At 47.5% G+C, this 27,902-nt stretch overlaps 2 protein-coding genes and 2 long non-coding RNA genes across 7 annotated transcripts in view; 1 reads left to right on the forward strand and 3 right to left on the reverse strand.

Annotated features, from left to right (window-relative positions):
* Window positions 1-423: 423 nt before the first annotated feature.
* On the reverse strand, window positions 424-4,616 carry RNF227 (ring finger protein 227). Of its 2 annotated transcripts, XM_082197922.1 has the most exons (3): window positions 3,784-4,616; window positions 2,556-2,609; window positions 424-1,806 (listed from the first exon to the last, which is right to left on the reverse strand). In XM_082197922.1, the coding sequence occupies exons 1-2, from the start codon at window positions 4,352-4,354 to the stop codon at window positions 2,587-2,589; spliced, it is 594 nt and encodes a 197-aa protein (XP_082054048.1). In that variant the 5' UTR covers window positions 4,355-4,616; the 3' UTR covers window positions 424-1,806; window positions 2,556-2,586. The 2 variants fall into 2 exon arrangements, with proteins under 2 accessions (XP_082054048.1, XP_082054047.1); XM_082197921.1 differs by lacking the exon at window positions 2,556-2,609 and having other exon boundaries at window positions 3,784-4,444.
* Window positions 4,617-5,533: 917 nt separating this feature from the next.
* Window positions 5,534-6,143, reverse strand: LOC309516735. Its single transcript, XR_014212994.1, has 2 exons — window positions 5,890-6,143; window positions 5,534-5,782 (listed from the first exon to the last, which is right to left on the reverse strand). It is a non-coding gene; the product is annotated as an uncharacterized lncRNA (long non-coding RNA).
* A 1,713-nt stretch (window positions 6,144-7,856) lies between these two features.
* Window positions 7,857-21,674, forward strand: LOC309518145. Of its 2 annotated transcripts, XR_014213356.1 has the most exons (3): window positions 7,857-8,923; window positions 9,164-9,254; window positions 21,420-21,674. It is a non-coding gene; the product is annotated as an uncharacterized lncRNA (long non-coding RNA). The 2 variants fall into 2 exon arrangements; XR_014213357.1 differs by lacking the exon at window positions 7,857-8,923 and having other exon boundaries at window positions 9,084-9,254.
* KCNAB3 (potassium voltage-gated channel subfamily A regulatory beta subunit 3) overlaps window positions 21,577-27,902 on the reverse strand; it is a 34,734-nt gene continuing 28,408 nt past the window's right edge. For both annotated transcript variants that reach the window (XM_082197776.1, XM_082197777.1), the window contains 2 exons: window positions 27,471-27,559; window positions 21,577-25,675 (listed from right to left, as the gene is read on the reverse strand). In XM_082197776.1, the coding sequence (XP_082053902.1) occupies window positions 25,586-25,675; window positions 27,471-27,559 (179 nt within the window). In that variant the 3' untranslated portion in view covers window positions 21,577-25,585. The remainder of the gene's footprint in view (window positions 25,676-27,470; window positions 27,560-27,902) is intronic.

The raw sequence follows: 27,902 nt of genomic DNA on the forward strand, positions 1-27,902 counted from the left end.
TCCTCACCTTGAGAGCTTTTGGATGAAGGGCACTACCCTGCTTCAAGAGCTCACAAACCTTCTGGACCCTGAGCAGCCTTTCAGATATTTTGGTTTATGACCTGTATCAGCCCTGTCTATTTACAAGGTTTTTGCTGCCATGTCAAAGCTAGGAGGTGGGCCACTGCATTCTGCTGACACAAGACAAAGGCTTGTCTCAAGGCAGGGCCAGGCCCCCTACATCAACCAAGGCCCAGAAATCTTTTAGGTTGGTAAAATGATTCCCAAACAGTGTGCTGTGGAAAGGCTGGTAGTCTGTGGACTGAGGGATTTTGCTTGGCTGCTAAGGTTTGGAATCGAGAATTCCTCAATTGGTGAGGTCCTTTAACTGATGTGTTTGGGACTAAGGGGCTTTTTACAAAACCGAAAAGATAACCACCAAAATAATAGTTCCACTCGGGTTTTTATTAAAATTAAATAAGTTACAATTGGCAAAATGGGGAAGAATTATAAATATGAAATTATCAAGTATGCCAAACACATTTCACAGAAATGCTTCTTTAAAAACAAACAAACCAACACTTAAATAATTTCCTTGTCAGGAAGAACGCAGTATCTAGCTAGGAGAGGCAGACTGCCTCTGATACTTTTCACATCTGAGATTTCCAAAATGGGAGAGCCTGCAGAATCTGTTCTGTAGTTCGTAATGAATGCAGCAAAAGAAAACGGTATTGGTCGGAGGAAGCACAAGCCAAACCAACACAGTCACAAGGATTATGAGGCCTGCTTATAGCCTGGATGGTCTTCTCAAAGGATCTTTGGTCAAATAAACTTTTACTTCAGCTACTCCTCTGAAAAACTAGGAAACAACCTCAACTTTGTGTCAAAAACATGTTGCAATGGAGGGGGGAAAACCCTTAGTAAGAACTGGATAGTATTCCCACGAAGCCATTTAACCAAATTTGTTTCGCCTTCAGGTATGCTGTCTGAGGGCGAAAAAAGCCAAATATGAAAGATGTAGCTTGCAAGACTGAAAACAGAATATACATACACACAGGGATTGCAAGGCACAGTATTTCCATCCTTGATCTCATACAATGGCACATGCTAAATTTTATTAAAATGGCTACTTTGCAGTAGGAAAACAAAGTACTATGAGTGCCAAAATATACGTTCAAATTGTAAGCCATCCAATCTTGGCTGCATCCATCCCATTTTTGCCAGAGCACACGTAGGAGGGTACCTTCAGAAAGCAATCTCATGTATGCCCCCTCCGTTTTTTGAAAGGCACATAGACAGTGGAAAACTTTCCATGGTTCAGAAGCATGTTAAACAACCTATGCGCAAGATAAATTGACTGCAAGTCAGCCTTCAAGACACAGAGTTAGTCCAGAAGAGATGTAATCTTGTATCACATATGACAGGTCATCCTCCACTTTCTGCTGCTATCTTCCACATTCTGCTCCATTTCAGGAGACAGAAGCTGCGAGGGGAGAAGGGATGAAAAGTTTCTGTAGCTCTTCTTGGGTCATCTGTCTGCAATGGCCTCTGTGGGGTCATAAGGAATAGCACCTCCCTGAGAAGCATGGTGAAAATCTGTCGCATGGTAACCAGAAGAACAGTGCATCACCTCATTCATCCTGCACGTGCTGCAAGGAAAGGACACCCCATGGGTGGACAAAGGATGCTTCATCAAAGCTTTGAAGGTGCAAGCTGGCTACTCTTCTGGTGTAGCAGGCTCATAAAAGCTTGTCGATTCCAAGCCAGCCACTTTTCAGATGATGTAGCAAGTCATGAGTGCCAAGTCCTTTATTTCAGGGCCATAGGCTGCACGGGAGAGAAAAAGAAAGCCACTGGTGTAAGCTATAATTGGGGACCCATAAATATTTAAAACCGCTAATGCCAAAGCTTATGTCCATCAGCACAAGCCTAATTCAGAAGCCTCATATTAAAGCAAGAAAGTGTTTCACCTGAACCACCATCCTGACCCGACTTTGCATCATGGAGGCAAGGGAAAGGAAGTGCTCAATCAAGGGACTGGCACACTTTTAAGTATATAGTTGTAAGAAGTTAGAGTACACTCCAGCCCCAAAGGGAGATGGGACTCATCTACAATAGTTTTGTCTACCAATACATCCCTGCTCCAGCTCACTTGCTCAATTTCCCATCTTGACATATGAATATGAAACCTGGGGATTCTCTCCACCATCATTACCCTACAGAAGACAACTCAATGTGGTGATGAACTGTTGCACAGAAGGGGGTAATTTAACATTGCCTGCTGGCCCCCATCTATACACTGCTCAGCACCCACACGCAGAAAAGCTGACCAACACCTGGATTTTGAAAAAAGCATTGACGTTTAACATACATAAACCCTGTGATGTCAATAAAATGGAGATTATGGACACAGCCAGCAGGATTGCTCGCTTGCTCCAAACTGACACATCTTATAACCGTGCTGCCACTCAATTAAAGGAAACCTTGGCCAACTAATCCCATTTTAGTCAATGAAATCTACATAAAGTTTCAAAGCAAAAAAGTTTCCTTTTTAAAAAAGAAGAAAGAAGACCCACAAGTCAGATGCAGGAGGCAGCAGGCAGCACCTCAGAAGGCCAGGTGTGTTAAGTCTGTCAAAGCAAAAGCGAAGATGAGCTTAAAAGGCAAGCATTTATAGCGACTAAAAGCTTTTGTGGAGAGGCCACGTCGCAGCAAAGTGTTACACCCACTACCCCAAACATGCTTACACATCTCCCAAGGTGAGCAGCACTTCATGCACCTGGCAAGGCAGACTCCTGCCAACAAGCGAGGCCTGCTAAGCCCCTTGAGCCTCCTGGACTATTTGTTCCTCCCACCCTTATGATGAGCCTCATTCCCTGTGGCTTTCCATTATTCTGTTTTAAAAATTTTATTGAAAACAAATGCTTTACTAATAATTATTTTTAAAAAATAATCGCGATAACATGAGGTTGAATCCTGACAAGACAGAAGTACTGTTTTGGGGGGACAGGCAGGTGTGGGGGATTCCCTGGTCCTGAATGGGGTAATTGTGCCCCTGAAGGACCAGGTGCGCAGCCTGGGAGTCATTTTGGACTCACAGCTGTCCATGGAGGTGCAGGTTAATTCTGTGTCCAGGGCAGCTGTCTACCAGCTCCACCTGGTACGCAGGCCAAGACGCTACCTGCCTGCGGACTGTCTTCGCCAGAGTGGTGCATGCTCTAGTTATCTCCCACTTTGACTACTGCAATGCGCTCTACGTGGGGCTACCTTTGAAGGTGACCTGGAAACTGCAACTAATCCAGAATGTGGCAGCTAGACTGGTGTCTGGGAGCAGCCACTGAGACCATATAACACCGTTCTTGAAAGACCTACATTGGCTCCCAGTACGTTTCCGAGCACAATTCAAAGTGTTGCTGCTGACCTTGAAAGCCCTAAACGGCCTTGGCCCAGTATACCCAAAGGAGCGTCTCCACCTCCATCGTTCTACCCGGACACTGAGGTCCAGCTCCGAGGGCCTTCTGGCGGTTCCCTCATTGAGAGAAGTGAAGTTACAGGGAACCAGGCTGAGGGCCTTCTCGGTAGTGGAGCCTGCCCTGTGGAACACCCTCCCACCAGATGTCAAAGCAATAAACAACTATTTTACTTTTAAAAGTCATCTGAAGGCAGCCCTGTTTAGGGAAGTTTTTAATATTTAATGCTGTACTGTTTTTAACACAGAGTGGCTGGGGAAACTCAGCCAGATGGGCAGGGTATAAATATATTATTATTATTAGACCACGCCCCCTACAGCATAGAGGCACTCACGGTTGATTGGTGGTCTCCGCCTGGGGGGCACGGACCTGCTCCGGCCACGCCCTCTCCTGCTCCGCGCAGGCGCATCGCTGTCCCCACTCCCTCCCTTCAGGAGTCTCTTCAGCGCCCTCCACAGGCGCCACTGGCCGGCCTCGCCGTCGCCGCCCTCCTCCTCCTCCCCCAGGCGCTCCTCGGCCTTGTTCCCGCCGCCGGCCCCTTGCTTCTCGAGGCGGACGACGCGCTGCCAGAGCTCGGCGTCGATGGGCGGCAGGACGAGGCGTCGGCGATTCCCCGTCAGCCCCGCGCTCCCGCGCCTGACGCCGGCCACGAGGAAGTTGCCGCGCTCTCGCAGCGAGGTGACGGTGCGGCAGTAAGGGCACGTGACCTCCTCCCACCAGCCCTCGCGCGCCAGCTGGCACACGCAGGCGCTGCAGATCACGTGGCGGCAGCGGGAGGGCTTCCACGAGCCGTGCGCGCCCCCCAGGCGGCGCGGCGCGCGGCCGCAGCGGTCGTAAGGCATGCAGCAGATGCCGCACTCCAGGTCCTCGGAGGCGCCGCCCTCTTCGCGCTCGTCCACGGCCATAGCCTCCTCTGCCTTGGTTTGAATACGGCCCCTTGCGCGCTTACCCGTAGCCCGCGAGGCGCGCGAGCCAACTGAAGGGCGCCTCTCGCCGGCTGCCTCTATATATAGACACGGGGAGAGCGTGCCCGGTCGCTTGGGTACACGCCCCTTTTTGCTCTTTTCAGCCAATGCGGAGCTAGAGGGGCGGCGCGCGGCGAAAGGCCACGCCTCCCCAGTGCTCTTTCAAAGGGGGAAAAAGGCGGGAAAAAATGAGGGAGGCGGTTGGTGGAGGGCGGGGAGGGCAGGCGGGAGAGGCGCCCCCCTCCCAGCAACCTATAGACTCAGGCAGAAATCCAACTGGTGAAGCTTCTGAGGTAAAGTGATGCGGGAAGAACAGCTACACCAATCTCATTTCTGTCTGAGCCACGAAACTGAAAGGTGTGGCAACCCTGTTTCTTTACTTTTAGCATGCATTATTTTGTTGTTTTTTCCAAAAAAAAAATTATTGGTTTTCACAATATTATAAACAAACACATAAGACAAACAAACATAAATCATAGCGTTATTGAAAATTGCACTTATTAACTTTGTTAAGTGACGTCCCCGCTTCCCCTTGGTTGAATTTCATCGCATATCCTTTTAACGGTTTCCCAAGTCACAAGTCTTATAAAACTTAACTTAAACATTAACATCCTTAAATCTTCACCAGCTACACCAATCTGATTTCTGTCTGTGCCACGAAACTGAAAGGTGTGGCAACCCTGTTTCTTTACTTTTAGCATGCATTATTTTGTTGTGGTTGTTTTGTTTATATGGTTTTAATTCCAATAATGTTCAGTTGATTTTCATTGTGTTTTAAAAAAAACCCCAAAAAACACACCACCCAGTGTTTATATTTTATCTGTAAGACACCTTCGAATCCTCGTCAGGGAAAAATGAGGAGTATGGATGAATATATAATCATCACAAACATCACCACAATTACCGTAATAAAAATAATATTTATTCATTTCTATCCCACCTTTTTCTGAGAGTGGGGACTCAGTGCGGCTTACAATAAAATTAAAGCAACACAGATTAAAATACAAAAAGCTAAAGATAATAGTTAACAAGCTTAAACATCAATGGGAATTTTCAAAAATCCAGCTTTTCTGAAATTTGATATTCCAGAAATTAATAAAATAACAGAACAACACTGGGAAGTCTCAAACCAGAATTAGCTTTATTAAATATATTTCAAGACAACAATCTGGATTTACATGATAATCAATAAGCCATTTATTACAAGCGACAAGACACAACCAGACACTGGAAAGATTTCTGGCACAACAATAAAACAATCAGTATAAAACAGCAGGACTCTGAGAGATTAACAAATAAACTACAGTTGACATGTGGACAGATCAAGAAAAATGGCTTTGTCCTGATGCCAATTAATTTCATAATTAACTTCGAATTTATGCCAGTATTCCAGAATAGGAACAATCCCCCACATCAGCATTTGGCTCAATCTGGTTGATCTATATTTAAATTTTAACATAAATTATTATCTTCACTTTGAACCCCATTCCCATGTTCATCAATATACCAACATTTTATATTGTCTCACTGGTGACATAAGAGGAAAAATGAGTATTACTCATACTTAATCTAAGCACAACCATAAGGGCTTCTGATTAGGCATTTAGCTATGCGGTGTTGACTGTTATCTGTCAACTCTGTTATACTGTATCCTGTTTCCATTTTGTTTAAAGCAATTCGCAAGCTAAGAACATATACATTGACCACTAATAATGAACCAAAAGTTGTAGATATTACAGTACTGCAAATTTATTATGCTATTTTCGTGATAAATGAATGATGTGAGACTTGGCCTGTTTATTATCATTATTATCATTATTATCTTATTCCTATGATCTTTGTTTATACAACCTAGTAGAAAGTCATTCACATAAAAAGTAATTAAACTCTAGTAGTAGAATTAAAACAATATAAACACAAATCTGTTAACTTACAGATAGCAAAAACAGCATAGCACTATTAAACGTCCTTTGCTTAAAAACAGCTCCCAAAAGCTTGTTGGAATAAAACAGTCTTCAGCTGCTGGCAGGAGCCCTCCCAGAGCATTTAAGAAGATAACTTCTTTTTTAACCTCCCCCCACCATATAAAACAGTATTTTAAAAGTACAAATGAAGCTATCCACAATGCCTGACAAAATTACCATACTTTTCTGTGTATAAGGCTAGGGTTTTTTTTACTTTAAGGTTGGGGGCGTCTTATACACAGATAGTGCATATGCCCATTTTCTAAATTTGGGGTCCCCAAAAGTAGGGGACGTCTTATACATGGAGGTGTCTTATACATGGAAAAATACGGTATATCTTAATGTTGTGGGACTATATGAACTGCCTTATAATTGTAGCCTGAGTCCATCTACCTGAGTATCGCCTATACTACCTGGCAGCAGTTCAGGGTTTTAGGGTTTCTTTCCTGCCCATAATTTGGAGATACTGAATGTTGTAACATTGGGCTTTCTATTTACACAGCAGGTGCTTTGTGTCCTTCAAGTACGGGAATTCTGAAGCTGACTTTATGTGTAAACAACCAGCAGTTTAGGGGGAAATGTCATTACATAAACAGAAGGATGTACAGTACTTTGAATCCTCTATGAATTGTGTTAGGTTTTTCAAACAATGATGCATGTCACCTGAGCACCAAAATATAGTGGGAACCTTAATAACAGGGGCAATTTTAATATAATAGCTGCTAAATGGCATTAGCACAATATGCCTACAGAAAAAAGAGTGGCTCATTAAAGTACAGCATGCAGCCGCAATGCCTAAGCATAATGTGTTTGCGGGAAGAAAGGGGAAAGCAGAAATTCAGTATCGCCCCTCATGCATATGAAGATTTCTCATTCTTGAACAGGAATTGCTATGGCAGCATATGAATTATGCATTCAAATTCATAATGATTTATTTATAAATGTACAAGTATGGATAGATGATGGCAGAACAATTAGTTTGTGCTATAATAAAAAAATCAATAAGGCAATCCATTTTTTAGAAAGTGAAAAAGAGCAGTTTAAAACCTGGTTCACGGTACTTTCAGTAGAGCGCAGTTTGAAACAAATACAGTGGTACCTCTGGTTATGTACTTAATTCGTTCCAGAGGTCCGTTCTTAACCTGAAACTGTTCTTAACCTGAAGCACCACTTTAGCTAATGGGGCCTCCCGCTGCTGCCGCGCTGCCGTCGCGCTATTTCTGTTCTCATCCTGAAGCAAAGTTCTTAACCCAAGGTACTATTTCTGGGTCAGCGGAGGCTGTAACCTGAAGCGTATGTATCCTGAAGCGTATGTAACCTGAGGTACCACTGTATGTTTTAAAAGGTCAGGTTTTTTTATATATATAAAAAAGCGAGTATTTCAACAAAGATAGGGCCATATGTACTTTCTTTCTTTTTTGAGGGGGGCCCCCCAAAAAATCTGGTGCCTCTGATGCCAAGGCCCTGTCTCGGATGCCAGGAAGTCTGACAGATCTTGATAGTGGGCGTGCATTTGCCCAGCCTGGACGGGTGGGAAAAGAAAGAGGATGGAGGGGCAGGTGAATGTATAGCAAATAGTTGGGTTAGGTTTGGGGAGACTTGCGGAATCAGGAAGTCTTGCTTGTCTCTCAGATTATGAGGATAATGCGTGTGGGTAGGAAGTACCAGTGTTCGAAATTAGCCGGGGGCTAGTAGCACTTTTTGACAAGCAACCAGCCTTTTGGCACTGGGAGATGTCTGGGCTGCTGTCAGCTGGTTTGCTAGGCACTGCGGTAGCAAAAGACTCGCATCTTTTGCTGCCGTTCAACCCTGCAGACCACCTGATTCGCCTGACAGCAAAATAGGAAGAATGACAACAACAATAACTGTTGTTATTGTTGTTTTGCTCCCAGGGTGCCCGGTCTGGTAGCACGGCAGCAAAAAAAACAAGGGTGCCTAGACATTTTGTTTTGGTGCCCGCAACCTAGGCCCCAGGAGCCACATGGCTCCTAGATTCCTATCCCAGTTTCTAACACTGCCAAAGTACAGCCATGCATGGTGTTAACGGAGAAATCTGAGGGCTCCCTTGGACAAAAAAAAAACTAGGACACCAGCCAGGAATACCAGAGCAAAACAGCAGCCAGTATGCTTGGTCTTTATTGAAGACTGTCATGACAGGACTCCCACCTGCCACAAGGTGGAACAAGATGGAAGCCCCGAACAAAAGAAGACCCCAACTTTTATTAGCTACTAATCCCCCATGCTACACCCCTAAGACTACATCATGACTACAGCATTGACACATCACAAAGAGGAGGAGTTGTGGTGGTAACCCTGAGTGTCTTGTCACCTGTCCCATTCCTCCTTTCCCCCTCATCCATAATTACATTCCTGAGGACAAAGAGGAGTTCACTGTTTCCTGCCCCCAGAGGGAAGGGTTGGTCACTGTCCTCTGTTTCAGTCCATACTGAATCCACTTCCCTATGCAGGTCCTTTGTGAGTGTAATGATCTTCTGACCATCAAGGTTGGCATGCCAACCGGGTAGGGCTCGCTGCGGACGTGTTGGTAAGCTTGGGGGATTATGACTGCCTTGTGTCAAGTTTCTCCCTTTTGGTAGTCCTTCCTTCATGGTGTAAAATAAAAGTGGAACGGTACAGGTCCGATGTATGGCTGATTTGTGTGAGTGTGTGTGTGTCGTGTTTGTACAAACTGAATGATGGGGGGGTGTTTCCCTGCAACAATGGGACCCTAGGTTTTCTGAAGGCCAGGCAGAAGAATAATCACAACCACCTTTGCTATTTTCAGTCCCTCCAAACCATGGAGCACTGGGCTTTTTTTTCCAGCCCAAACTCACCACAACCTCAGGTGGGTGCCATTGACAAGGGAGGCATTCCTGGTGAGTCCCAGCACCTCTCTTTCTAGAAAAATAGCACTGTATATGCATATTAGTTATTGTTACTATTGCTTATTCAACTTCTATTCCACCCTTCCTCCCGAAGGAGCCCAGGGCAGAGAACACATCAATCTTAAAAGCATTCTAAAATCACTCTTAAAACTTTCTAAAAGCAGTTGAAACATTATCTCAGCCAGTGATGTGTGTATGAAAGCTTATAAATATGCTAATGCTTAAATTCCCAGTAGGATGTGATTTCTTTGCTTCAAGGGATTATCCGCCTCCGAGAGGTGGTGATGATGGACTCCTGAGAGGGGAGCAGTGTATGTGTATCTAGGGAGATATTAAATAAGATGGGGGGGGACTGCTCACTGCATTGGGTCCAGGTTGGCTCTTTGGCACTAAAGCACTGTGTGCTGTTCAGTAGGCAGAGACACTGCGCTGGTGAAATCTTGTTGGGGAAACCCTCTGAGGTAATGGGAGAGTTTAATGTTTGTTGACCGCAAGTGCCGGAAATCCCCCTTGCCTGAACCAATTTTCGCCTTGGACAAATAAGATTTACTGGAAAGGCAAACAAGATTTTGCTTTGGGTCTGTGTATACTAGGACTGATGACTCCACCGGGGTCCTGTTCTCTGCTCTCAGAGAGGATATGATAGAGAGGGCTAAATTTGCATTGGTCTGACTGTTGTATCTTAAGGGCCAAGAGTGTCAAAAACCTGCTCAATTGCCTGAGCATGAGTCATCCTGTTGGCGTGTCCGTCTGGGGCCTTGGCAGGGAGAGCTTTCTGATGAGGTCAGGGCTCCGGTTCTTTGGCTGGCCATCCAGGAAGCCTCCCAGTGCCAGCTTCTCCCTGCCGGGGAGTGCAGAAAGCAGGATTTGAATTTTTTCGCCCCCAAGTATGGAGATAGCAGCTGTTTCCTGGTTGCTCCGTGTGTTGACTGAGCCTTCAACCAGAAATTACCCTCAGGGTTTTAACCTTGTGCAACAATGCACGTACACATGTAGCCGTCTCAGTCTCAGCCTTAGTCCTGACCCGGTGGCATAGAGAGGGCATCACCCTGCCCTTCAGTTGCATCCCATAGCCACCCCCACACCCCACTTCTGACCTCCCTTCACTGACAGTATTAGCATAGAAAGTTTTTTCCCCTTTAAAGCAACAGCTGGAATAAATACCGTATGTAGAGGTTGTGATTGATGGCAGTTAGTTGATGTTCAAGGGAATTTCTGGCCTCTTAAATATGCTCACCTGTCAGAGGCCTCTTCATTTGTGGCAGTTTTCACTGCCACGTTTCCTTGTGGCGCGGCGTTACTTTTCTGCCCACAATTGACTCCAATTTTGTTACTAATGCCATTTGCAGAAGGATCGGCTCACCCGGTTAAAGTGTATAGAAAGGGCATTTTCCTACAACACCCATTCCCACCATCTAAGCTGGAGTGAGGCAACATTTTTGAGTGGGTGAGTGATCACAAAGCTATGCCAGGTGGAATAAGTCATCCCAAGCATTCCCTTCTTCGCTGAGAAGGTCCCGTGGCTCGTGAGGTGTTAGGGCAAGGCTGACAACCACATCCTTTGCTCGCGCTGGTGAATTATGAGATATGATTCCTGTTGGGCAGCACCGTTCATGATCTACATCAGCTTTCACCAGCCTTCAGGTGTTTTGGACTACAACTCCTATTAGCCATATGCCAGTTGGGACTGATGGGAGCTGTAGTCCAAAACACCCAGTGGGCTCCAAGTTGGCAAATGCTGATCTAGAGGGCAAATAGGAGTCAGGGGGAAGGACTATGAGGGGGGAAAGCCATCTACTTTGGTTTTTCCAATGTTTATATTTTTAACACTGAACTAGAATTCATTTGCAAGTTTGATTCTATTTGTTTGGGGCTCAGTTGAGACCAGGGTTTCCGCTACCACTTTAGAGCTAGCTAGGAAGACTGGGTTATCACCAGTTAGCATTGTGAACAATTACTGTAGTCATGAGCTTTGCATGGAAATGTCTCAAGCTGTACATCTTGTATTTCAAAGCTGCTTGTCCCCACTGTGTACATTCTGCTTGCTAGAATCACAGAACTGTAGAGTTGGAAGGGGCTCTAGGGACATCCAGTCCAGACCCCTGCAATGCAGGACTCTCAACTAAAGCATCCATGACAGATGGCCATCCAACCTCTGCTTAAAAACCTCCAAGGAGTCCACCACTTTCCAAGGGAGTCCATTCCACTGTCAAACAGCTCTTGCTGTCAGAAAGTTCTTTTCCTTTCTCGTAACTTGAATCCATTGGCATGGCTCCTACCCTCCAGAGTAGGAGAAAACATGCTTGCTCCATCTTCCACGTGACAGGTATTTGGATATTTGAAGATGGCTATGATAACTCCTCTCAGTCTTTCCAGGCTAAACATACCCTAGGTCCCTCAGTCTGCTGATAACAGTTTATGCATTTGACAGAGTGGGATCTAGTCCATGAAAGCCGGTGCCACAGTAAATCTTGCTCTTGATTTCATGAACAGTCAGCTACTCTTTTGGGGGCTTTTACTAGGCACTGTAGGCTGATGGCCGAAGAATTGCTGCTTTTGAATTATGGTGCTGGAGGAGACTCTTGAGAATTCCATGGACTGCAAGAAGATCAAACCTCTCCATTCTGAAGGAAATCAGCCCTGAGTGCTCACTGGAAGGACAGATCCTGAAGCTGAGACTCCAGTACTTTGGCCACCTCATAAGAAGAGAAGACTCCCTGGCAAAGACCCTGATGTTGGGAAAGATGGAGGGTGCAAGGAGAAGGGGATGAAAGAGGACGAGATGGCTGGACAGTGTTCTCGAAGCTACTGGCATGAGTTTGAGGCAGTGGAAGACAGGAGTGCCTGGCATGCTCTGGTCCAGGGGTCACGAGGAGTCGGACACGACTAAACGACTAAACAACAACTAGGCACTGTACAGATCAGCCACAGAGGCATAGCTGTTCCCAACTGGAGGTCCTCTCCAGACCCATTTGAAATGATATTGGATCTGGGTGTTATGACTCCCTTCCTTGCCCGCAGAAGCAACATCTCCCAGGTAAACAGGAAGCCATCAAACCGGTTGAGGACAGAAGCTCATGCAAATTTCATTCTTGGCAGCTGCAACGATCTCTGACAACACCTGGCTATCACAAGGGAATTTGAAATAGCTGGGAATGGCTGAGTCTGACAAAATTGTCTCTGCATGAAACACCAGTCAGGATGAAGTAAAGAGTAAATATGCTATCTTTCAGGTTCATGGAAGTCTCCAGAGCCTAGCTTGATGGTTGTGAACATTAATGTTATATTGCAGCAAAGATCTGAGACTGTAGTGGAGAAATCCAGTCCCACAAATTTCTGCGACTTTCCACCCTCATTTACACTGGGGGTGTGCAATGAAGGGAAAGGAGCAGATCACAGGAATTCAAACGGTCTATTTTTCGATTTCTGTCTGCTCCTTTGACTCCTGTTCTTTAGGTAACTAATATGACCTGCAACAAAATGTTGCAGTGTGAGGAGTGCTCCTGTTCAGGTTCCCACCCCATTAGCTAAAGGTAAAGGGACCCCTGACCATTGGGTCCAGTCGCAGACGACTCTGGGGTTGCAGCGCTCATCTGGCTTTACTGGCCGAGGGAGCCGGCGTACAGCTTCCGGGTCATGTCGCCAGCATGACTAAGCCGCTTCTGGCGAACCAGAGCTGCACACGGAAACGCCGTTTACCTCCACGCCGGTACGGTACCTATTTATCTACTTGCACTTTGTGCTTTCGAACTGCTAGGTTGGCAGGAGCAGAGACCGAGCAACAGGAGCTCACCCCATCGTGGGGATTCGAAACGCTGACCTTCTGATCGGCAAACCCTAGGCTCTGTAGTTTAACCCACAGCGCCACCCACGTCCCACCCCATTAGCTAGTCGTCCTATTCCAGAATACTCCATTCCATTTGTTGCCCCTCCAGTTAGCCTGCATACCATGGCATTGAGCATACTTTTTCTTCATTGATATGGGTGTTGTTTTTCTTGCACCCCCGTCACTTCTAATCTTTTCTGCCCCCTCAATATTGTTGTGGGTTTGCTGTCAATCTGGACAATGCCCTGAGTGACCTTCATTCAAAGGAAACCAATCCCTGGAAAAGCGCTTAAACCCCTGCAGTCTCTCACCACTCAGAGATTGTGGTTGGGCATTACAATATTTTTTGTACTTCTGCAAGCTTTAGACTTTGCCTGACCCTGCTTATATATGCCCCTCTTGTGAGCGTGGATGATGCTGTTTTGGTACATTAAGCAATCACATTTGGAGAATGAGTTTGCTGCCAAGCCTGCAAAATTCTTGCAAGAGCCTGAAGTGTGATACTAGGTCAGCGATGTGCAATTCTCGTGGCCTCAAAGGGCCTCGCCTTTATTCCTCGCCATCCTTCCAGCACTGATCTGCTTGCTGCTGCTGTCGCCTCGCCTTCCTTGCATGATCTCACAGCTTTCCAAAGCTTCCTCCTTTGCCCTCCCCTTCCTGCTTTCTTGATTCAGTCCCAGCTGCAGAGTGAATCCACTGATTCAATTCGTTCACTTAAGGATACGGAGAGAGAATTGGCAGGAGCCAAGAGACAGGGAGCTGCCAACTGCAGCTGCCACTGCTGCAGATTGCATGAGTCAGCCTCTTTCTAAATAGTGAGAGTGGCGTTATAAATTCTGGCTTGGCAAATCAGTACATGCTAATCCCAAGATAACAACAACAATCTTTACCATTTATTGAGTGCTCTGTACGCTTCATGTACATTACCTCTGTAATCCTTCTAACAACCCTATAAAGCAGGTCTGTATTATTAGCCTATATTGCACTTGCACACACACACACTCAGAGTCAGTCACTCCAACCCCAGTTCGTGCCATCCCTCGCAGGATAAGAGAACTATAGAGTGTGGCGTTCAGGCTGGCCAGACCCCAACAATGAGATTATCTTTCCCAGAAGATTTACCCAAGGCAAGGCATGAACCTCTGCTGGGAGAGTATTGTAATAAACGAAAATCTGCCCTTATTCCCTTATGGGGGTCACAAGAGCCATTATAGAATCATTTGTAGGTTCTCCATCGGTCGGAGAAAAGAACAGAGGCCAACCAGAGAATACTGAGAAGCAAAGCAGCTCGTAAGCCTGATCTTTATTGAACTGTTGCAACAGGGTGCTCCCTTCTCACACAGGAAAAGAGCAGGACCCAGAACCAAGGTGTGTCCACCCTTATATAGACATTTTAAATTGCCTGCCTTGGAGTCCAAGACCACCCCAGAAACATCATACCTACATCACAGAAGAAGCGGTCTACAGCAGAAATCTGAGCGCGTTGTTTACCTCCTGTCTGGCAAGTTACCTGTTAATGCTTACTTGATTGGATACCCTGGGGAGCCTGGCCAGTCTTTTGTAATGACAAATACTTAGTTCCTGAGCCAGGTCACAGGCTCACCCTATTCATACACAGACATACCCTTAAGATAGGATTTGTGAAGGAAAAGACAATGGGGAAGCTTTTCCATTTGACTTTGCAGAGAAATCATTTGGTCAGCTTGGGAGTCAAAATGGTTCCAGGGCTGTTTTCCTGTGCTGCTCCAGACATGTGGTTTATATATTTATGTACGTGTTTGCTTGGTACATTTATGAATCTTTATTATATACATAAGACCTCAATTTTTTTATTTCAGTATTAAGATTTCTGATGGCAAGAGCCATTTGACAGTGGAACAGACTCCCTGGGAAGGCGGTGGACTCTCCTAAGGAGAGTTTGGATGGCCACTTGTCATGGATTCTTTAGTTGAGATTGCCACATTGCAGGGGGTTGGACTAGATGACCCTCGGAGTCCCGTCCAACTCTTATGAGTGAAAGCATATATTGTGATGGCCTGGGATTCCGAGTCTGAGAGTGAACCGGAGGAATCCCAGCCAGCACAGGAGTCCCCGCCTCCAGGGCCGGCTGAACTGGGGCAAGGCCTAGATGCTGAGGAGCCGGCACCTGTGCCAGATCCTCAGGGGCAGGCACCAGGTGAGACCATTCTGGCCCCAGAGGTGCTGGAAGACTCAGTGGCTACAGGTGAGCCTCCCCCGGGGCCCAGTAACCCTTCGGCCTCTCCTGAACTGCAGAGGCTTAGGGCAGAGAGGCGAAGGGAACTGGTCTCTCCCAGGAGGAGTGCTCGCCTTAAGGCCAGGAGAGGCGGGGCTCCTGGGGGCCGGGACCGCCCCCGGCCTTAGAAGAAGATAAAGGTCAGGCAGCCCGGTCCCAGGTTGCGGGAGCAACGTTGTTGTGGAGTACCTGCTTTACCCAGACCTAGATCTGCACTCCCGGTGTGCCTGTTCCTCGCCCGGCTTCCTGCTCCTGACTCTCCGGTGTTCCTGTTCCTCGCCCGGCTGCCCGCTGCTGACCCACCAGTGTTCCTGTTCCCCGCCTGGCTCCCTGCTTCTGCTCTACCAGTGTTCCTGTTACCCGCCTGGCTTCCTGCTGCTGCCCTACCAGCGTTCCTTCCCCCCCCCCCCCGGCTCCCTATTTCGGACCTCGCGTCTCATCTAGTGATCGTCTACCCTGCTAGTGACTCTGGACTGAACTTCGGATACGGTATTAGTACCTTCCCCCCCGGGACCAACACATATATATACAGATATGGCTGGGCTATGGAAATCATGTTGAGTGGCTATGTCACTTCCTCGTTCACGCTGCAAAGCTATTTTTAGACATTACAGTGGTACCTCGGGCTACATACGCTTCAGGTTACAGACTCCGCTAACCCAGAAATAGTGCTTCAGGTTAAGAACTTTGCTTCAGGATGAGAAAAGAAATCATGCTCCGGTGGCGCAGCGGCAGCTGGAGGCTCCATTAGCTAAAGTGGTGCATCTTCAGGTTAAGAACAGTTTCAGGTTAAGAACGGACCTCCGGAACGAATTAAGTACTTACCCCGAGGTACCACTGTACTGGGGATGGAAGAGTGAGTTGCCCATTGATATGAAGACTAAGCATGTTCAATGGGCACAAACTGCTGTCGGGGTGGTAGTGGTGGAGTACTTGGAACCCTGAACAGAAGCACTTCACACTGCAACACTTTGTTGCAGGGCCCACTCCATGTGTGATGCGCGTGTGTGCACACACACACACACACACACACACACACCTGATTAAAGGACACCTCAGTTGACCCAAAGCATTTTTAATCTAACTGATGAAGCAATCAGACGTTACAACTGTAGCAGGAACCCCCCCACCCCAATCATTCTGTTTGTACAAACTTCACACACACTCACACTCACACATTACATACGCCACATTTCTGTTATAAACTCATAGAAAAATCAACCATACATCGGATTTGCACTGTTCCATTTTTATTTTACTCCATATGACAAGGACTATCAAAGGGGGGTGGCTTGGTTCTGGTCAGCCATAATCCCTTCACCATCCCAGCACATCCACAGGAGCCCTGCCCAGCTGCTATGTCAACCCTGATGATCCCAGACAGAAGACAATCAGGATCACAAAGAACTTGCATATGGGAGTGGATTCAGCATGGACTGAAACAAAGGACAATGATCAGATCTTCCCTCTGGGGGCAGGGAACTGCCAACTCCCCTTTGTCTCCTGGAGGTGACTCATGGGCAGGGGGAAAGGAGGAACCAGCCAGGTGACAGGACACTCAGGTTACCACCAACTCCTCCCTCAACCCCTCCTCTCTGTAATGTATGATTGATGCCAACCCCTCCTTTCTGTAATGTATGCATGATGTTTCTGGGGGTGGGCTTGAGCTAGAGGATAGGAATTTCAAAAGTTTTTATAAGGTCTGGCACACCATCTTTCTGGGTCTTTCCTCTCTCCTGCAAGTGAGGGGAACACCCTGTTGCAACAGTTCAATAAAGGCCAAGCCTACAGGCTGCTGTTTTGCTCCAAGTTATCGTGGTTGGTGTCTTTGCTTTTGTCCAAGGGAGCCCTCGGATTTTTCCGGTAACACAACCCTATACTGAATTCTTCAGGCGAAGAAATCAGATTAAGAAAACTATGTAACTGGGATCAGCTTGCTCGCTCGAGGGGGTCCTATAAACCAGTGTTTCCCAACCACTGTTCCGCGGCACACTAGTGTGCTGCGAGATGTTGCCTGGTGTGCCGCGGGAAAAAGTAAAAAATTCGAAAACAATTTTTTTAAAAGTCAAATTTTCGATTGGGGCGCCATCACTAGATGACCCCTGGGGTTCCCTCCCTCCCTCCCGTTCTGCCTTCGGAGAAGATGAGCCAGCCCTCAAGGAGGTGATTATGTAATTTGCTAGCAATTCATGTCCCTCCCGGCGTGACGCTGCGCGCTGACGTCACGGGGCTGTAATGGTGGTGTGCCTCGAGATTTTTTTCATGAAACAAGTGTGCCTTTGCCCAAAAAAGGTTGGGAAACACTGCCATAAACGACACCGGCTTAATCTATGACAGGAGCGTAGCCTAATGCGTGCCTCTTGCTTTCTTGGCGAGGGATGCTCATAAGCCTGGTAATTGTAGGCGCCGCCTGCTCCTTCCAACAATGCAAGCGGCTTGACAACTCATGTTGCAATTTCCATCGTTTGCCTTGCCCTGGTGAAAAGGAAACCACACAGGAAGCACGATGTATATGCTTGATGGGCTCAACTCTCCCCATCATGAGAATGGCCATAGATCTAAAAAGACGGGCACCTTTTACTGTGTGTTTTTCATGAGAGTTGATGCAAAGATTCTCCCTCCTCAGACTGCGGTGCTCCTGTTTCAGCCTGCACCTCGTGCTGGCAGCAGCGGTGAAACTTCTCATGTGCCGAAGGCGCTTGGGTTTGTGACTCGCCAATCTCTCGGCTAATAACAGAGAAGGTAACTGATAAGCTATTTCCTCTTGAATAATGTAATTGCGCAGCTGAGAGGAAGCACCGGTTCCCCCAGGATACCGCGGCACATGGACATGGACCAACGCCACTTGGTAAATGTTTGAAGGACTTATCACAGCATGAACATGGTTGTGCTCCCCAAGGCAGAGTTTCACCTCCAAGATCCAGGGACAAAGAGCTGTAGCTCACTGCTTTGTGAGCTAACAGCACCTCTGTAGAATCATAGAACTGTGCAGTTGGAAGGTACCAGTCCAGCCCCCTGCAAATCAGTCCAGCCCCCTGCAAATCAGGAACCACAACTCAAGAATTCCTGAGAGAGGGGCACCAAGCCTCTGTTTGAAAACTTCCAAGGAAGGGGAGTCCATGACCTTCCGGGGGACCCATTCCACTGCTGAACAGCTCTTACCGTCAGAAAGTTCTTCCTAATGTTTCTTATTAATCATTTAATTGCACCCCGCCTTTTTGCCCGACAGGGACTCAAGGTGGCTTACGGATAAAAATAAGAACAGCTACAAACATAGGGGGAAAACCCAATCATTGTAAACAAACACTAAAACTATATATATATATATACATTTAAAAATCTATTAAAACCGTAACAAATAATTACAATAAACACAGCACAGCGTCAGACCTTTCATTAAAAGCAGTCTGTTCCCAAAAGCCTGTGGGAACAGGAAAGTCTCCTCCTGCTGGCTCAAGGACAGCAAGGAGGGAGCCAGTCTGGCCTCTCTAGGCAGGGAGTTCCAAAGTTGCCTGGGAGCAGCCACCACCGAGAAGACCCTCTCCTGTGCCCCCACCAAGCATCCCTGTGGAGGTGGCAGCATTGACACAAGATCTCAGAGCCTGGGCAGGTGCATATGAGGGAAGACGGACTTTCAGATACAGTAGTTGGGACCTAAGCCATATAGCGCTTTATTGGTCATAGCCAGCACTTTGAGTTGTGCCCGGAAACACCAGTGGAAATGTTCTAGCAAGGGAATGGCCTGCTCGCTAGAACCAGTCCCAGTCAACAATCAGGCTGCAGCCCTTTGAGCCAGCTGAAGTTTCTGAGCACGTTTCAAAGGCAGCCCCATGTAGAGCGCACTACAGTAATCCAAATGGGAGGTGACTAAGCTTTGTGCCACTGTGGCATAATTTCCTTTGAATGTCATATGAATTCTTCGGTCCAGGTCCTACCCTCTGGAGCAGCAGAAAACAACTAGAGATGCGAAGGCAGCTATCGTATTTCCTCTCTTCCAGGCTAAACATACCCAGATCCCTCAGCTGTTCCTGATAAGTCTTTGGTTTCCAGACCCTTCAACATCCTGGTCATCCTCTTCTGCCCACCTTCCTTCTTGTCAACATCCTTCTGAAACTAGGGTGTCCAGAACTGGACACGGAACTCCAGGTGGGGTCTGGCCAAGGCAAAACAGAGCAGAACTATTATTGGGATCCATGCCTGCTTGAAACCTTGTAAAGGAGCTACCAGGCAGCACAGGCATGGATCCAGCAATGGTTAAGGCAGCTTCCTCACACATTAGGTTTCATAGGAGTCATAGGATTGTAGAGCTGGAAGAGTCACCAAGGGTCAGCCCCTTGCAGTGCAGGAATATTTTGCCCATTCTGGGGCTCTAACCCATGATTAAGAGTTTCAAACATGTACATTTTGTTGCATGCTACCCTGATCTCTGGGATGCGGGTGGCGCTGTGGGTTAAACCAGAGCCTAGGGCTTGCCGATTGGAAGGTCGGCGGTTTGAATCCCCGCGACGGGGTGAGCTCCCGTTGCTCGGTCCCTGCTCTTGCCAACCTAGCAGTTCAAAAGCACATCACTTGCAAGTAGATAAATAGGTACCACTCCAGCGGGAAGGTAAACGGCGTTTCTGTGCGCTGCTCTGTTCGCCAGAAGCGGCTTAGTTCTGCTGGCCACATGACACGGAAGCTGTACGCCGGCTCCCTTGGCCAATAAAGCGAAATGAGCGTCGCAACCCCAGAGTCGGCCACGACTGGACCTAATGGTCAGGGGTCCCTTTACCTTTACTACCCTGATCTCTGAGCAGGGTCCTGCTTCCTTGGAACGAAGCTTACTGTAGCAGAGACTAGGATGATGATGATGATATAATACAGTGGTGCCTCGCAAGACGAAATTAATTCGTTCCGCAAGTCTCTTCGTCTTGCGAGTTTTTCGTCTTGCGATGCACGGTTTCCCATAGGAATGCATTGAAAATCAATTAATGCGTTCCTAGGGAAACCGCCTTCTGAAGGCTGGGGGGGGGGGGACAAGGGCTTTTCTTCCCACCCCCAGCATTTTAAAAAACCCCGGGACAGCGGAGGACTTCTCCGCTGTCCAGGCGATCTTAAAATGCTGGCGGGCGGCATTTTAAAATCGCCCCGGGACAGCGGAGGACTTCTCCGCTGTCCGGGGCGATTTAAAAGCCCCTGGGAAGGCAGGCAGGGGGGACAAAGACTTTCGCCCCCCGCCCGCCTTCAGAAAGTGTTCCCGCCCCCCCCCCCGCCCGGCTTCGGAGCAGCAAAAGAGGTCCGGGGGCAGCGGGAAGCGCTTCCCGCTGTCCCCGGACCTGGGGCTGCGGGGAGAAGATCGCTTCTCCCCGCCGCCCCTTGCTTCAAAAGAGAAGACCCGCTGTCCCCGGGGCAAGCTTCGTTTTGCGAAGCAAGCCCATAGGGAAATTCGTCTTGCGAGGCAACTCGAAAACGAAAAAACCTTTCATTTTGCGAGTTTTTCGTCTCGCGAGGCGTTCGTCTTTGCGGGGTACCACTGTAATATTTATATGATGCCCATGTGACTGGGTTGCCCCAGCCACTCTGGGCGGCTCCCAACAAAACATTAAAAACACAATAAAACAATGCAAGCGAGGGTGAGTGCTATTCTCTCGTCTCCCACCACACGGCGAATGTCTGGCCAAGTGTTTGTTGTGCTTCATTTCCAGGTCAGAAAGTGTGGACCTAAGAACAGTGCATTATCAAACACAGACACACAAACTCAGTGGGTAGACTCACAGAATTGTAGAGTTGGAAGGGATCGCAAGGATTATCTAACCCATACCCCCTGCAATGCAATAAACGTTGGCCCAAAGTGTGGCTTGAACCCGTGACCCTGAGGTTAAGAGTCTCGTGCTCAATGGTCAGGGGATGAGATCCAGCATAGTGTAGCGAGTGGCTGGAGTGTTGGACTTGGAGCTGGGAAGGGCCTGGGTTCAAATCCCCATTCAGCCATGAAGCTCACTAAATAAATAAGTGATGGAGAGTGGAGTCCAGGGACTCAAGGTTCATCACACCAGGCAGAGATATCTCTGTCACTCCCCCCCCCACTGTTTTCCAGGTACAGATGCCTGCGACTGATTGTTGTCATGACAATATGAGCATTTTAAGACAGAACATTGCTGAACGGTGGAGTCTTATTCCCCTTCCAAATCCTCTTCTCAAAGCATCTCATCGATCACAAGAACAAGCATCACAAAACACCAAGCGAGACCAGGTCTGTCGCTTCATGTATTCTTTATTTCAGTATTTCAATATTTCAAATATCTCTCCCTGCCCCCACCCCACTGCCCAAACACACACACACACACACACACACACCCAAAAAAGAAGAAAAGGGGCAAAAAAAAACCCTCTTTGAAAGCCACGTGCCCATTCTACTTATATCAAGCATTTTTTAAAAAATCCCTGCAAGGTGGTCTCTGCAGGGGGACTGCTTTTCAGTAGAAATAGCTCTTTTCTCTCTCCTTTAGGGGGAAAGGGGCAATTTGTGCACAGGCCTGCAGTGCCTCTGCTGTGCTGCAGAGGGAGCTGCTCTCCCTTGGAACGAGCTCTGCGCTTTGAAATCTTTCAGGGCTTTCTTGCCTAGCCTCCTTCCCTTTACGGATCCAAAAGAACATTATCAAAAGGCGGCTAAATATTACTAGATTCACACACAGAGGAACACCTTGTACAACCTAGTCATATCTGGGGGCAGGAGCCCAGGAGTCCAGCTCCCAGGCAAAACTGACCTGAACCCCCTTTTGCCATTTAAAAATATCTGCCTGTCAGTTTGGAAATCTCTTCTAAAAATTGAATATATTCAGTCTCCCCACCTGCCAGCCCCACTTCATTTCCTATGCAGTTTCTAAACAGATTCCTTGCCCTGAGCTTTTGTGGGGTACAAATCTGGGCTACAAACAGAATCTTAAAAGCCTTAAAAATTGTAGGGTTGGAAAGGGAACCCCGGGGCATAGCTGTCAAGTGTCCCTTATTTGGCGGGACAGTCCCTTATCCCAGCGCCACGTCCTGCTGCTGTCCCTTATTGATGATGTCCCTTAAATAAGCTATTGAAGGTAATGGGGCCCTTTCTATGTCCAGCTGTCCTTTGTCAACTGTTGCTGTTTTTTTTTGGTGTTGAATATATGCTATATGGTAATTTATGGACCTAATAGGTATCTAAAGCCATTTGCATGCAACAAAATATGTATTTTATCAAAGTAATTGTTGATCCCTTATTTTGGCTGCTGATCCCTTATTTTTGAGGCTGCTGGTCCCTTATTTTCAAATCTGTAAGTTGACAGCTATGCCCCAGGGTCATCCAGTCCGAGCCCCTGAAATGCAGGAACCACAGCTAAAGAATCTCTGACTGTCAGCGATGCAACCTCTTGTTTAAAAACCTCCAGTGAAGGAGAGCCCGCCGATGTAAAGATTATACATATATTTAATTATATTAATGTTTCCTATTGATGTTTTTAATTTAACCCCCCCCCAATGTTTTTAGCTGTTCTTATTTTATTTGTAAGTTGCCTCGAGTCCCTGTTGGGGTAAAAGGCAGGGTATAAATAAATATATAACAATGTATGTTCAAAACCTCTAAAGATTGTAGTGTGACATAGTGGTTAAAGACTTGGACCTGGGAGACCAGGTTTCAAATTCCCACTCGGTCATGAAGATTATAGGGTGTTGATCTTTGGGCTGCCTTCTCTCAGCCTAACCTCCATTGCTGTGGGGATTAAATGAGGAAGGGGAGGAGACCCACATAAACCACCTCCAGCTCCCTGGAGAAAAACAGGTGTGACATAAATAATAGAATTGGAGATTGGGAGCATGAGGGTCATCTAGTCTAACCCCATGCAATGCAGGAATCTTTCGCCCAACGTGGGACCCGAACCCGGGACCCTGAGATTAAGAGTCTCGCGCTCTACCGGCCGAGCTGTCCCTCGTGGAAACAATGCAATAAATAAAGCTCAGGAATGATCTGGGGAACCGAGAGGGGTGGTGTGCATGGGTGCCATCTTATTAGAAATCCCAAGCAGCCTCAGTTCTGACCTGCAGACCCACCCCAACCCCCTGCAGAGACTCCTGGAAGCGACAGAAGTGCTACTCTAGAGTAAAACTCGAAGCAGACTCATTCTCGACAGAGAAAATATATGTATATATATATATATATACAGCATCGTATAATTTTGCAGCCAGTGCGAGGGGGGCAGGTGTCAGTGACCCTGCCCTGGAAGCGCAGCAGATTCAAAGCAATGAGTTGTGCAAAAAATAGGGTGCCACGGGGCTCCCCGGGAGCAAGGGGGTTCGGGGGGGGGGACTCGGTTGCTAGCCTTCCTCTCTCCCCACTGCCCCAAGGTGACCCTTTGACCCTGAGGACGCTTTTCCCCAATATATTATTGCTTTAAGAAGAGATGGCTCTTTCCCTAGAGGAGGGTGAATATGGAATTCTGTTTTAAAAAATGAAATGCAAAAAAAGAAAGAGAGAGAGAGAGAAAGAAAGAGAGATTAAGTCAGAACCAAAGTGATAAGGCAGCCTCCACCTCCGTAACAAAATGGGAAGGTTCGGTGGTGTCGGCCTCTGGGGAGGAAATTCACGGCAAAATGAAAAACCACAGAGGGAAACTGAGGGGGAAGGAGAGAGAAATGTCTTTTTTGTTCTCTCTCTCTCTTCTCAGCCATCTGCTTCTGCTGCTCCTGAGGAGCAGGAAGGGAGCCAATTTTGCTTTCCTGCCAAAAGTAACAGGGGGGAATTTGTAATGGCATTCAGTGAGGAGAATAGCTGCAAATTAGATAAAGGATTAGGCGAAACCAAATAAAGACATTATGAATTACGCTTTGGGGCAGGGGGAGATACATCCGAGGAACATTGTTCAGAGAAGCTGAGTGGAGCTTGTGGGCAAAATGGCTTTCGCTTGCCCAAAGGGCTGATCCGCCCGACAACCATGAATTTTGGGCTTTCTTAGCCCCCCAAAATGGAGGAACGTAATCCTGCCATGGAGATGAACGCTCACCAGTCTCCACTCGGTGGGGAAGGGGGAACAGGCTCTGGCAACGATTTTGCACTGCAGAAACCTTATTCCCTTTTAAAAAATAATCCATGACTAGGCCACGTTAAGCACATGAACTGACAAATTTGTCTTTCAAAAAGTCCTAGCCCCACTGTCCTCAAAATGTGGGATTTGTTTTATTTCCCCTGGGGGATAAACCTTAAATGTTTAGGAATGGAAAGCCGGTGAAGGGAGGAGGTTGTGTTGGAGAGGCAAGGCAATAATTTACGTGGGGGGTTTTGAGGGGGTAGGGTGAGTGGAAATAAAAGATGGGTAGGGGAAGAAAGCTGATATTTGTATCCGAAAAAGGACTCTAGAAAGGTTAAATTTGAAGAATTGGGGTGAAGGGGACTGTCCCTTCCCAATATCCCCACCAGAGACAGGGGCTATCTGAGATGTGTCCTCACTGGGGCCTTCACACAAGGCCGGACTAAGACATCTTGGTGCCTGAGGCAGGAAATCCAAAATGGCGCCCCTCCCGCTCATGCGCAGCTCCCATTCATTTAGCCGAGAGGACTTCCCACTGGGTCGTCCCCAAGGTGGCTCCTCTGCGGTCCCTCAAAACATCATAAAACCCACAAATGATGCTAGTGGGTTGCCCCCCAACAAAAGCACAAGATGCTGAGGAGAAAAGTAAAGTAAAGTAAATGGAGTGACTCATAACGCTACGCGGGACTTTGGTCGGCGGGGGTAAATATGCACTAAGGATGCTCAATTGCTATCATACACCAGCTGTGTGCTTGTTTCACCCACTCCCCCCATTTTGCCTCGTTGCGCTGTGCCCGCCCCATGTTTAAAAACCAGGCGCATTGATATGGGAAAGAGAGAGGCAAAGCGGCCGGCAGTTCCGGCGCTAGCGGGAGGCGGCGGTGCCTCTTCCCCGCCGATCCCATAGCTGGGTTGCTCATGCCTTATTATTTGTACTGTAATCTAAGCAGGCGGCTTTGGGGGGCAGGCGCTAACCCGCCGGCGCCCTCCCACTTCGCCCGCCGTGGAAGTATACGGTTATTTGGTTCTCATGCGCAAAGCGGCTCCTCCTTGCCCACCCCCGCCAAGTTGAGAGGCGGCAGCTGGTGGGAGAGCATGTGGGGCAGGGAGGGGTAGGTAGGTGGGGCCAGGAGCCCCCCCAGAAGAGGAGCAGGAGGCAATGCAGTCCTTTGGGACAACAGTGTGCAACGTCCCGGGCGCCAACGTGTCCCTACGCCCGGGACTCTTTTTTTGCATTGGGCTTGTTGCCCAGGAGCGCATCAATTTCCTGGACGACCTGGGGCGTCAGCTGAGTCAGAACCTGCGGAGAGAGAAAGAGAGGGGCTGCATGACTGAGGAGGAAAGGCTTCCGCCATAGTGGCAGTTAAAATACGTTGCAAACTTTGTATGAGAAATCGGGTTAGCAAAAACGGAACTCCACAGCGCCATCTGGTGTCAGAGCATTAGAATGCATAGACAAGGCATATAAAGCGTTTTTTTCTTTGCCAATGTAGCCGAGTCCCATTCTAGGTTGTTTAAAATTATCACTGTGATTTTATTCTGCTAGCTGAAGTTCTTTTGAAAATGAGGAGGGATGTAAGCTTTCAAAATAAATAGGGAAATAGAGTGGGCCAGCAATTCGATAAGATGGCTCATATGTCTGTCAAAGGCCATGGGAAACCTGGATTTTAAAAAGAGCTGCAGGGTGTCCCAGTTTTCCTCTCTGTGCAACCCTCTCTAGCGCCCTGGCTTTTCTTTCCACCCCCTTTTTAACCACCACTTTTTTCTTTGAGGGTTTTAAAAAAAGTAAATAAATATCCATTTCCACTCACGATCACTTTTCTCTATTATATATAGTTGTTCCTGCTCTCCACCTACCTTTTTGCCACGTTTCTTTTTTAAAATTTGAAATGGAAATTGTAAAGCCACCAAGCTGGCATGCATGATGTGGAGAAAATCTAGAAGTAATTATTTTCTTCCTCTTTCAATGCCACTTCCAGACCATGGTGACTTTGTGGGTGGGATTCGATCATAAACCCGCAAATTTGGGTTGTGCAGTTAAAAACGCACCCAAACAAGAAACCACAGGCTTTTTGCGGTAAGGAAACTGGCAAGAAAATATGCTGGGAAGTGTGTGGGGTGGCAATTGCTCAATGAACAGCGGACATCGTATAACCACTGTGCTTAGATTGTTTTTAAGTGGAGACGAGAGGAATTCATGAAGGAGAAGAGGTCTGTCAATGGCTATTAGGCAGGATGGCTCTATGGAACACCTCCAAAAACCCAGGATGAGGTTTTATTTTATTACCTTCCCTTCACCCTAAGATCCCAGAGCAGGTCACAATGATTTAAAATACAACCAGATCAGGGCTGAAGAATCTCAGGTCTTGGTGGGGTGTGTGTGTGTGAGAGAGATGTGGCCCTCCAGACTTCTCTATCTGGCCCCCCAGATTCCCCCCAGCCACACCTCTACCAGACCTGCTCTGCACTCGCTCTTTTTTTTTTGGGGGGGGGGGTGTCCTTGAATTCTTGATAGTGCCTGCCTCATGCTTCCCTAGATATAGGACAGAGACGGGTGTGTGAGTGTATGCAAAAACTATTATTATTATTATTATTATTATTATTATTATTATTATTATTTGTATACCACCCTGAATCCATAGATCTCAGGGTGTTCTGCAACATAAAAACACAATATTAAAAATGTAAGATGCATAAGAAAAACAAGAAACCAATAATCCCCACCCTTCCACAACTCATTTAAAAGGGCACTGGATGTTCATCAGCCAAAGGCCTGGTTGTAGAGGAATGTTTTCATCTGGCGCCTAAAGGTGTATAATGAAGGCGAGTGTACAGAGGTGAAATTTGCACCCATTGCTCTACCCTCTGCCTTTTGCTCCTGGCCCTGCCCACCACAGGGACAGGTGGCCCTCGGAAGCTTGCCCAGAAGGCAATGTGGCCCTTGGTCTGAAAAAGGTTCCCCCCTCCTGGCCTGGATGAATATTTGTTCATGCTCTCATGAAGCTTCAGGACAGGACAAGATATAAATGCGCACAGACGGGGGAAGGTTTTGCATCCTTTATGCCAGACTTTGCACCCTTGTTCCTTCTCCTTACCTGGATGGACCCCAAGTTCTCAATGAGCTGTTCGGTGCTGGAGACCCCGAGAAGGACAGAGCTGACGCCTTCAGAGCGGAGGCACCAGGCTGAGGTGAAGAGGAGACAAGAGAAATCAAATAAGGAGAGCCGTCTAAAAACTTGCCACCCTGGAAGAAAACAAAAGGGCCGGGGAAGAGGCGGGCAGGGAGCAAAGGGCTGCTTGGTCACCCAACAACTGCAGAGGAATCTGGGTGGAGTTAAGGCACCAACCTGGCTGCTAAAACCTCCCCGGGGTAAACTTGAATTAGGCCCATCTTCATGCACACTGGCCCTGGCTAAGAGAGAAACCACATGGGGCTGCCGAGTGTCAGGGCTCAGCTCTGCCCAGCCCTGGAACCAATCTCGGAAGGACAGCAAGACCCTGAAGAGCTGCAGGATCTGGCCATCTCT

Source organism: Podarcis vaucheri (genome assembly GCF_965113315.1).
Source record: "Podarcis vaucheri genome assembly, chromosome: 13".
Taxonomy (NCBI): Eukaryota; Metazoa; Chordata; class Lepidosauria; order Squamata; family Lacertidae; genus Podarcis; species Podarcis vaucheri.

Excerpts from the sequence above, each read along its gene's own strand:
- RNF227 (XM_082197921.1), bottom strand. The coding sequence starts at position 4,354 with ATGGCCGTGGACGAGCGCGAAGAGGGCGGCGCCTCCGAGGACCTGGAG. Across the intron at positions 1,807-3,783 it reads GCGGAGACCACCAATCAACC|CCTATGGCCCTGAAATAAAG; the intron begins GTGAGTGCCTCT and ends TCTCCCGTGCAG.